The sequence below is a fragment of the Mixophyes fleayi genome, chromosome 2 (assembly GCF_038048845.1).
Source record: "Mixophyes fleayi isolate aMixFle1 chromosome 2, aMixFle1.hap1, whole genome shotgun sequence".
NCBI lineage: Eukaryota > Metazoa > Chordata > Amphibia > Anura > Limnodynastidae > Mixophyes > Mixophyes fleayi.
The window spans coordinates 372,380,992-372,393,000 of record NC_134403.1 but is presented as its reverse complement, the minus strand read 5'-3'; the positions used below and the strand labels follow the sequence as shown (position 1 = coordinate 372,393,000).

Genomic DNA, 12,009 nt, shown 5'->3' with positions numbered 1-12,009 from the left:
TGGGGCCCCTATGATGCAATTTGTGTCATTTTAGCCCCACCCCCGCGGAAAAATGATGCAATGGCGCCATTTCGCCACTGTGTTAAAATTATGAGATTTGTGGTGCTTTGCTCCCACCCATACAGCCAATTCATCTCCCCTCTGGAATCTCCCGTAGGTGAAGAATAAATAGTTGGTAACCATGGTTAGAAAACATGTTTTTGTGGGGTTGATCATCCAAAATAGGGAATTAAATATTAAAAGAGGAATTAAATATATAATCCAGCCTGGAGGATTAGAGAAGTGATACTGAGCAGTTAATAATGTTGCAACAGTTTAACATGGGTAAGTATTTTCAGAGAGAAAATATTGGTCTAACTTGGTTATTTTGCTAAAACGTAGGGTGGTAACATTCTTGCAATGTGAAACAAGTTAGGTGATGTTAAACTTATTGCAGGAGAGTTCTGATAATCTTTTATAAATCTTCACAACGCACACACATGTTCTTGTATAATATGAAATAAACACATCTTGTGTGTGACGTTCTGTGCAGTGTTTTGTACTATAGATGTTGTGTCTCTATAATGTGTGTGTAGAGTTCAGTTGCTGCATTTGCTGCCCTGTGACTCAGATTTACCCAGTTTTGTCTCTTCTCTCATCTATAGGACCCAGAAGGTTTTTCTTACGTAGGTTTGAATAACACCGTCTGCAGTTATCAGATTCTATAGACATTCAGGTCGTGGTGTTTTCTAGTTCACACTAAGTCTCAGTACATCGTCCTCGCCCCCACAGTGATGCGCTTGAGGTTATATAGTTTCCTTTACTCTGTGGACTGGACAGAGCTTCTGTTAATTCTCCTTTCACAATCGCTGCTGTCTGTAGCTTGTTCAATGAGTACCTGATGCTGAGGTGATGTCCTCCATAGTACATCACGATGAATATGCACCAAGCCCACCTCAGTCTGCTGCTCTCTTGTCTCCTACACCTCACAGGTAAGATTCACAGGTGGATTCAACACTGTTAATATTAACCTTTTATTTACATAGCACCTACTTGATATTTGAAGCACCCGTCTGATTAGTCTCTCTGGGCTCTTTGTAAATGATTCCGGGGGCAGGAAGACTTTGTGACATTATGGGTCTGATTCATTAAGGGACGTAAATCCATTTATGTGGCGTATTTTGCATATTTTTGCACTGCACAAGGCAAAACCGAAACTTGCGCCAAATAACGCAGTTCATGTTCGCACATAAATGACACCACAGACTGCCTACGATTTGAATGGCAGAACGGGGTGGGGAAGGGGAGGACAGTAAGGGTCTGCTGAGGCCGAGAACCTCCATCGTATCATTGGCACCAGCTATAGGTCAGGTGTAAGTGATAGTGATGACGGCTGTGTATGCAGCTACAACATGTGTTTGTAATCAGGAGCAACTTGTTGGACTTCTGCCATTGCCCATGTGTTCATCATTCAGTGAACAAGGTGGCAACAGCTGATCATGTGGGTGAGGTGCAGGGAAGCACCTTACTCTTCACCCAAATTATATTCCACGATGCCGGATTATATATTTCATACAGCTTCAGTAGATATAGGGCCCAATTTATTAAGGCATACTGAGCGCAATGAGCGTTGCTTGTAAACTCTGCGTAAATCAGGTATATTTGCGCCCAAATTCAACAAAGAGTGGATGTAAAGATAAGTATACGGGTGTAAGTCTGCTCTGCTACATGAGACACTGCAGGGTACGTCCAGCTTTGTGTGGAATATAGAATCACACAAGAACGCACAGAAAATAAATCTATTCAATTAATGTCACCTGTTAATAATATAGTCATTAATGATAAACCATTAAAAAGTTTTTGTTTTTTTCAAGTTTTTCCCATTATAAACATTCATTAGAATGTTATTAATGTCTACTGTACATAAAATACATTCTTACAGTTGCTCCTGATACAAACACATGTTCTAGCTGTATACACAGCCGTCATCTCTAGTAATCAGCACTTACACCCAACCTGTAGTTGGAGCAATAGATACGGCTGAAAAAGAAGTATCTGAATAACAAGTATTTTGCGGTTTGAACGCACAAAGTCACCGTTTCAGGCCCATAGATTGGACATTTACTTTACTCGCTATTTGCAGATTTTTTTTAAAACAAAAAAAACAATAATAAAATGTTTCAGTCTATATAGAAGTCACTGTACAGGGCATGTAAAATACAACTTGTAGGATGAGGAGGCTGAGGTTGTTATAAAGTAGGTATTTAAATATTTTTCATTATGTCTTATTCACAGTTTCTGTACTAATTACCAACAAGAAACTGTAACTAACATGTAGAAAAATATACTGTTCACTGTAATCTCCTGTAAGAATGGGGTAGGCACCAATGTGCAGTGGATGTTTCAGCCAGGACATAGGGAATCAGGAACAAATCCAGCTACGATATAAATTTACGCCTGGACAATTCATGTTGCCAGGGCTGCCATGAGAAACTATGGGGCCCAGCACTAATTAATCTGGCAGGGCCCCCCCATTACCATACATGCCCCCCCTCCCCCCATACATGTCCCCCCTCCCCCCATCTCAGTACATGTCCCTCTTCCCCATCTCCGTACATGTCCCCCTCCACCATCTCAGTACATGTCTCCCTCCTCCATCACCGTCCATGTCCCTCTTCCCCATCTCCGTACATGTCCCTCTCCCCATCTCCGTACATGTCCCTCTTACCCATCTCAGTACATGACCCTCTTCCCCATCTCCGTACATGACCCTCTTCCCCATCTCCGCACATGTCCCTCTTCCCCATCTCCGTACATGTCCCTCTTCCCCATCTCCGTACATGACCCTCTTCCCCATCTCCGTACATGACCCTCTTCCCCATCTCCGTACATGTCCCCCTCCCCCATCATCGTACATGTCCCTCTCACCATCTCCGTACGTGTCCCTCTCCCCATCTCCGCACATGTCCCTCTCCCCATCACTATACATGTCCCTCTCCCCATCTCCGTACATGACCCTCTTTCCAATCTCCGTACATGTCCCCCTCCCCCATCACCGTACATGTCCCTCTTCCCCATCTCCATACATGTCCCTCTTCCCCATCTCCGTACATGTCCCTCTCCCCATCTCCGTACATGTCCCTCTCCCCATCTCCGTACATGTCCCTCTCCCCATCTCCGTACATGTCCCTCTCCCCATCTCCGTACATGACCCTCTTTCCCATCTCCGTACATGTCCCGCTCCCCCATCACCGTACATGTCCCTCTTCCCCATCTCTGTACATGTCCCTCTCCCCCATCTCCGTACATGTCCCTCTCCCCATCTCCGTACATGTCCCTCTCCCCATCTCTGTACATGTCCCTCTCCCCATCTCCCTACATGTCCCTCTCCCCATCTCCCTACATGTCCCTCTCCCCATCTCCGTACATGACCCTCTTTTCCTCTCCGTACATGTCACCCTCCCCCATCACCGTACATGTCCCCCTCCCCCATCACCGTACATGTCCCCCTTCCCCATCACCGTACATGTCCCTCTTCCCCATCTCCGTACATGTCCCTCTCCCCATCTCCGTACATGTCCCTCTCCCCATCTCCGTACATGTCCCTCTTCCCCATCACCGTACATGTCCCTCTTCCCCATCTCCGTACATGACCCTCTTCCCCTTCACCGTACATGTCCCTCTTCCCCATCTCCGTACATGTCCCTCTTCCCCATCACCGTACATGTCCCTCTTCCCCATCACCGTACATGTCCCTCTTCCCCATCTCCGTACATGTCCCTCTCCCCATCTTCGTACATGACCCTCTTCCCCATCTCCGTACATGTCCCTCTTCCCCATGTCCGTACATGTCCCCCTCCCCCATGTCCGTACATGTCCCCCTCCCCCATGTCCGTACATGTCCCCCTCCCCATGTCCGTACATGTCCCCCTTCCCCATGTCCGTACATGTCCCCCTCCACCATCTCCGTACATGTCCCTCTTCCCCATCTCCGTACATGACCCTCTTCCCCATCTCTGTACATGTCCCCCTCCCCCATCTCCGTACATGTCCCCCTCCCCCATCTCCGTACATGTCCCTCTTCCCCATCTCCGTACATGTCCCCCTCCCCCATCTCCGTACATGTCCCCCTCCCCCATCTCCGTACATGTCCCCCTCCCCCATCACCGTACATGTCCCCCTCCCCAAACTCCGTACATGTCCCCCTCCCCCATCACCGTACATGTCCCCCTCCCCCATCTCCGTACATGTCCCTCTTCCCCATGTCCGTACATGTCCCCCTCCCCCATGTCCGTACATGTCCCTCTTCCCCATCTCCGTACATGACCCTTTTCCCCATCTCCGTACATGTCCCCCTCCCCCATCACCGTACATGTCCCCCTCCCCCATCTCCGTATATGTCCCTCTTCCCCATCTCCGTACATGTCCCCCTCCCCCATCACCGTACATGTCCCCCTCCCCCATCACCGTACATGTCCCCCTCCCCCATCACCGTACATGTCCCCCTCCCCCATCACCGTACATGTCCCCCTCCCCCATCACAGTACATGTCTCTTCCCCATCACAGTACATGTCTCTTCCCCATCACCGTACATGTCTCTTCCCCATCACCGTACATGTCTCTTCCCCATCTCCGTACATGTCCCTCTTCCCCATCTCCGTACATGTCCCCCTTCCCCATGTCCGTACATGTCCCCCTCCCCCATCTCCGTACATGTCCCTCTTCCCCATCTCCGTACATGTCCCCCTTCCCCATCACCGTACATGTCCCCCTCCCCCATCTCCGTACATGTCCCTCTCCCCATCTCTGTACATGTCCCTCTCCCCATCTCCGTACATGTCCCTCTCCCCATCTCCGTACATGACCCTCTTTCCCATCTCCGTACATGTCCCGCTCCCCCATCAACGTACATGTCCCTCTTCCCCATCTCTGTACATGTCCCTCTCCCCATCTCCGTACATGTCCCTCTCCCCATCTCGTACATGTCCCTCTCCCCATCTCTGTACATGTCCCTCTCTCCATCTCCCTACATGTCCCTCTCCCCATCTCCGTACATGACCCTCTTTCCCCTCTCTGTACATGTCCCCCTCCCCCATGTCCGTACATGTACCCCTTCCCCATGTCCATACATGTCCCCCTCCCCCATCTCCGTACATGTCCCTCTTCCCCATCTCCGTACATGTCCCCCTCCCCCATCTCCGTACATGTCCCCCTCCCCCATTACCGTACATGTCCCCCTCCCCATCTCCGTACATGTCCCTCTTCCCCATGTCCGTACATGTCCCCCACCCCCATGTCCGTACATGTTCCTCTTCCCCATCTCCGTACATGACCCTCTTCCCCATCTCCGTACATGTCCCCCTCCCCCATCACCGTACATGTCCCCCTCCCCCATCTCCGTACATGACCCTCTTCCCCATCTCCGTACATGTCCCCCTCCCCCATCACCGTACATGTCCCCCTCCCCCATCTCCGTACATGTCCCTCTTCCCCATCTCCATACATGTCCCCCTCCCCCATCTCCGTACATGTCCCCCTCCCCCATCACCGTACATGTCCCCCTCCCCCATCACCGTACATGTCCCCCTCCCCCATCACCGTACATGTCTCTTCCCCATCTCCGTACATGTCCCTCTTCCCCATCTCCGTACATGTCCCTCTTCCCCATGTCCATACATGTCCCCCTCCCCCATCTCCATACATGTCCCTCTTCCCCATCTCCGTACATGTCCCCCTCCCCCATCACCGTACATGTCCCCCTCCCCCATCACCGTACATGTCCCCCTCCCCCATCTCCGTACATGTCCCTCTCCCCATCTCCGTACATGTCCCTCTCCCCATCTCCGTACATGACCCTCTTTCCCATCTCCGTACATGTCCCGCTCCCCCATCACCGTACATGTCCCTCTTCCCCATCTCTGTACATGTCCCTCTCCCCATCTCCGTACATGTCCCTCTCCCCATCTCCGTACATGTCCCTCTCCCCATCTCTGTACATGTCCCTCTCCCCATCTCCCTACATGTCCCTCTCCCCATCTCCGTACATGACCCTCTTTCCCCTCTCCGTATATGTCCCCCTCCCCCATCACCGTACATGTCCCCCTCCCCCATCACTGTACATGTCCCTCTTCCCCATCTCCGTACATGTCCCTCTCCCCATCTCCGTACATGTCCCTCTCCCCATCTCCGTACATGTCCCTCTTCCCCATCACCGTACATGTCCCTCTTCCCCATCTCCGTACATGACCCTCTTCCCCTTCACCGTACATGTCCCTCTTCCCCATCACCGTACATGTCCCTCTTCCCCATCACCGTACATGTCCCTCTTCCCCATCTCCGTACATGACCCTCTTCCCCATCTCCGTACATGTCCCTCTTCCCCATGTCCGTACATGTCCCCCTCCCCCATGTCCGTACATGTCCCCCTCCCCCATGTCCGTACATGTCCCCCTCCCCCATGTCCGTACATGTCCCCCTTCCCCATGTCCGTACATGTCCCTCTTCCCCATCACTGTACATGTCCCTCTTCCCCATCTCCGTACATGTCCCTCTCCCCATCTCTGTACATGTCCCTCTCCCCATCTCCCTACATGTCCCTCTCCCCATCTCCGTACATGACCCTCTTTCCCCTCTCCGTACATGTCCCCCTCCCCCATCACCGTACATGTCCCCCTCCCCATCACCGTACATGTCCCCCTCCCCCATCACTGTACATGTCCCTCTTCCCCATCTCCGTACATGTCCCTCTCCCCATCTCCGTACATGTCCCTCTCCCCATCTCCGTACATGTCCCTCTTCCCCATCACCGTACATGTCCCTCTTCCCCATCTCCGTACATGACCCTCTTCCCCTTCACCGTACATGTCCCTCTTCCCCATCACCGTACATGTCCCTCTTCCCCATCACCGTACATGTCCCTCTTCCCCATCTCCGTACATGACCCTCTTCCCCATCTCCGTACATGTCCCTCTTCCCCATGTCCGTACATGTCCCCCTCCCCCATGTCCGTACATGTCCCCCTCCCCCATGTCCGTACATGTCCCCCTCCCCCATGTCCGTACATGTCCCCCTCCCCCATGTCCGTACATGTCCCCCTTCCCCATGTCCGTACATGTCCCTCTTCCCCATCTCCGTACATGTCCCTCTTCCCCATCTCCGTACATGACCCTCTTCCCCATCTCTGTACATGTCCCCCTCCCCCATCTCCGTACATGTCCTCCTCCCCCATCTCCGTACATGTCCCCCTCCCCCATCTCCGTACATGTCCCCCTCCCCCATCACCGTACATGTCCCCCTCCCCATCACTGTACATGTCCCCCTCCCCCATCACCGTACATGTCCCTCTTCCCCATCTCTGTACATGTCCCCCTCCCCCATCACCGTACATGTCCCCCTCCCCATCTCCGTACATGTCCCCCTCCCCCATCTCCGTACATGTCCCCCTCCCCCATCTCCGTACATGTCCCCCTTCCCCATGTCCGTACATGTCCCCCTCCCCCATGTCCGTACATGTCCCTCTTCCCCATCTCCGTACATGACCCTCTTCCCCATCTCCGTACATGTCCCCCTCCCCCATCACCGTACATGTCCCCCTCCCCCATCTCCGTACATGTCCCTCTTCCCCATCTCCGTACATGTCCCCTCCCCCATCACCGTACATGTCCCCCTCCCCCATCTCCGTACATGTCCCCCTCCCCCATCACCGTACATGTCCCCCTCCCCCATCTCCGTACATGTCCCACTCCCCCATCGCTGTACATGCCCCTCCCCCATTGTTGTACATGTCCCTCTTCCCCATCTCCGTACATGTCTCACCCCCCATCTCTGTACATGCCCACCTCCCCCATCACCGTACATGTCCCCTCCCCCATTGTTGTACATGTGCCCCACCCCCCATCTCTGTACATGTCCCCCTCCCCCATCACAATACACGCTCTGTCATACTCCACCCCACCCCTTCCCCATATAATCACTCTACTTCACTTACCTTGCCTCTGTGATGCTGCGGCTCCCAGACAGTGATAGACTTGGACAGACCGCGCAGTGATGATGTCACCGCGGTGCACACTCCCAGCCTATCACTGTCTGGGAGCTGCCAAGAAACCTGACAGAAGACAGGCGGCCAGGATAGGGGGCCCGGACAGACTAGGGGGGTCTGTCCAGGCTCCTCACAGCCGTAACGGCCGTGCCCCTTTGATGGCGGTCCTGCATGTTGCAATACAAGGGGGGCAAAAGCAATTATTATTCTATTTACATGCAGGAAGAGTGCTGACTGCTGTTACATGTATCACACAAATACTGAGCAGCTTTATCTTTACACTGTGATTTACAGCTGAGCTAGGACACGCCCAAATTCTCCCCCTACACATACAATAACTTTTATGTATCAAGTAAATCAATATTTATTGTTTTTATTGATTTAAATATGATTTAATATCATTTGGTTGGCTGGTTTTGAAATATAGGTAGAGAATATGCGCTATATTTTGCTTAAGTAATAGGGTAGCACCTCACGCTTCTATTTAACCAGGGAACACACACACACACACACACTTACTGTGTGTATGAAGTTGTGTCCTGGAATACTCAGGAACCAGCAGAGGGTATGTCTTTAACTGACAGAGTTACGAGTGTTCTTTGTTCCACTATGTAGGAGTCCTGACTGGAGCACCCCTTAGGACTCACGATATTACAACTACGGCTGGAAACGACGTCACCCTGAGGTGTGAGCTCCTTCTTGAGGACACCAAGGTCACACAGGTGAATTGGAACTTCTGCAACGAGGTGCATATTGGGTTTCATGTAAATAACTACAAAATTAAAGGACAAGTAGTCAAGGAATTCTCACACCGGATGTCCTTGGCCAAAGATTACGGAATTACAATATCAAACGTGAACGGGAATGACACCGGACTGTACTGCTGTATCTACAACACCTTCCCGCATGGAAAATATGTTGGAAAAATCTATCTTCAGGTTTTAGGTCAGTATAAATATACATGTAATTTTATTACGTTACTCTTTAATGTATAATGTATGGAGAGAAGAAATGTTCATGGGAAGGGAAATAGATACTTATTTCCATGGGTTTTGAACATGTGTCCTAAATGTTCTTATTACTGTCTAACTGCACAGTGCCACTTCTCTTCCCCTGGATGTCAGTATCCGTTTCTAGTCTGAATGTTTATGGTTGTCCACCAATGGTGTCCAGCTGAACCCGCGGCAGATATTTATAAGTAGTTTAGTATGTCCCTTACTGAAATTTATAAAGATCTTAGATGTCATCATGGCGTTCCATCCTCATATAAAGGCAGAAGACTACAAGTTATTACACAGGGCAGATCACCCTCATCCTGTTCTACCGTTAGGTGAAACTAGGCAGACGGCTATGGTTTGGGGGCACCTAAAATACTGAATGAGTGACATATGCTGAGTGGGGGTGGGGGTGCTCGCATATCTTTCACTAGCCCCAAGAACACCCCCACTCTCTTAAAGATTAAAATAATTCATGTCCTTTCCCCCCCACACTCCAATCTCAACCACAACTGGCAGTGACACTGGGAATGGGGGCTATCTGCAGTCACAGTAATATAGAGGCCTGTTTATCATTAGTCCCCTTACCTAGGCAAATACGCTCATTTTTCAGATTTGAGCTTTCAGTTCCAATAGCAAAAACAGATTTGGGGGATATATTTACTAAACTGCGAGTTTGAAAAAGTGGAGATGTTGCCTTTAGTAACCAATCAGATTCTAGCTGTCATTTTGTAGAATATACTAAATAAATGACAACTAGAATCTGATTGGTTGCTATAGGCAACATATCCACTTTTTCAAACCTGCAGTTTAGTAAATCTAGCCCCTAGTATTAAAATGTATACGGTATGTGTATATATTTTTTACATTTCTAAACTGATTTTTTTCGAAATAAAAAGAATGTAAACAAGATAAATGCTTTATTCTAAGATCACAACAAGCACCGCTGTGATACTTAATAAGTAGGATTCTCTGTGCAAAAGCATGGGGCTGATTATCGCCAGTCTTTGCCCAGTTTTCCAGCAAAAACACCCATTTTCACCCTTTAGTGAATCAGTTCCTAAATTTGTCACATCACTAGCACTGCTCCAATGGGAGCAAATAGCAGATATAAGAGCATGTTCATTACTTGACATATTAGGTAACCAATCCTGCACTCATATATATCTATGGAGTAAATAAAAAAAAACTTATTCCATCATAGAAGGAAGTAAACCAATCTGCAGTACAAAGTGCCTGACGGCTGTTTTGTTGACCACTTTTCACCTTAATCAAGGGCTGCCACAAAAAGTACCTAGTACACAGAGTTTATATGCAAATTATGATACAGAATGACATCATAGGGCAGACCTACACATCCATCGTTACCAAGAAACAGCCGATAACAGGTAGACCACTCAAATTGGTTGCTATGGAGAATACTGCAAATAAATAAAGTTCATCCCATATTTAATAGTTAAAAAAATGATATAAAAAACTTGACAGATTACGATCATTAGGCCCGTAGGTGAGATTATATCCGTAAGAGTTGTGAAACGGGAAAAACTTTTTTTTGGGATTAAATCTATTAGTCATCAGCAATGTGTTCTTATTAGTTTGTTTTCAGTTGATAGTAATAGAGATACCCAAATTAGAACATGTGATGCCGCCATCCAAAAAATTGATGGCAGATAAATAATATGATAAAGTGTACTGTATGTTTTTGTTCAAAGAACTGTGTTTATCTACTAAAGCAATCAGTGTCTGTTCATCATCAATGTATTGTTCATAGAAAAAAATAAACCACAAGAACGAGATTCAGTCAACGTAGGCCTACTCATACTGATACATGAAAAGATTAGGGTATGATGGGGCCATGTTTAACCCCATTGCAGTGCCCTGTAACTGCAAATTAAAAAATATTCTTGTGAAGAATAACATCAATTAATAAAATCAAATAGTCAATAGGCGGACCATAATAATGTAGATTGGAGATGGCAGATTGTCTAACTGCGTCAGTACCATCTACATGGGGAATGCTAATGTGCTAATGTACAAACGAGAAACAACAAGTGTGACTATAAAAATTTCAGAAACAGAGAAACATTAAGACAAACAAGTAACAAAAGCTGTAGTGTCACAAATGATGGAGAATGCTGGAGAACAATCTGCAAGAAGAAATCATTGTGATGAGACAAAGGTTGACATAAAGATCCACGGGCAGATATGATTGGTCTGCCACATCCTGTATCCACCTATTATATACCTATGAATCTTTCTTTTATAAATCATTTTAGGGTAAAATCTAAGAGATTTGTAACAGCTGGTATCAGAAAGTTGTCTCCTAATATCAATCTTACTTAAATAATCCCCTGGTTTTTGGGGGAACTACTCTTCCGCATGAATTACAATATAATAATTAACATGATGCATCCTTTTCACAGAGTGTAAGGTAACAGAAATTAATCCTCAGTTTGTAAAATGTATTATTAAACTTATAAAGGTATCAATACTTTTATTACATTGATAAAAAGGTATCACTAAATTCTGTGAGGGTGGATCAGAAATATTTTTACCTCAAGAGCATCTCATATTGGTGCAAGGTACTTTATGTTGGTCAATATAATCTTTCAACCTTAGTTGTCTAGGGAATTATATAATGCCGCCTTCAAATCAAATCACTTATTCAACAGGTTTGTACAAAAATAGAGCCCTGTACTTAAGACACACATTTTAGATTGTGTGTGAGTATAACCCGACAAATAGTAGATCTCCCCCATCCTGGCTTCAATACATTAAGGGGCGCCAACAATGGAGGGGAGTCCCCTCTTTCAAATATGGTTCCTCCTTATTGGCTACTGTCTAGTGACCACCAGACAATAACACCTTGTACTACAGAAAGTGTTAAGAAGTGCAGAGATGAGGGTTTATAATGCCCAAATCTCCCCCATCCTGGCTTCCATAAACACAGGGATACCTTCATTTGATGGGGTACATTGTCTATCTTTATTATTATT

At 48.0% G+C, this 12,009-nt stretch overlaps 1 protein-coding gene across 3 annotated transcripts in view; it reads left to right on the top strand.

Moving 5' to 3' along the window:
* The first annotated feature begins 293 nt into the window (after nt 1–293).
* Nucleotides 294–12,009, top strand: part of TIGIT (T cell immunoreceptor with Ig and ITIM domains) — a 36,835-nt gene continuing 25,119 nt past the window's right edge. For 2 of the 3 annotated variants that reach the window (XM_075197400.1, XM_075197402.1), the window contains exons 1-2: nt 645–971; nt 8,634–8,963. In XM_075197400.1, coding sequence (XP_075053501.1) covers nt 914–971; nt 8,634–8,963 — 388 coding nt within the window. In that variant the 5' untranslated portion in view covers nt 645–913. Of the gene's footprint in view, nt 325–644; nt 972–8,633; nt 8,964–12,009 lie in introns of those variants that run through there. The other variant, XM_075197401.1, reaches the window with a different exon arrangement.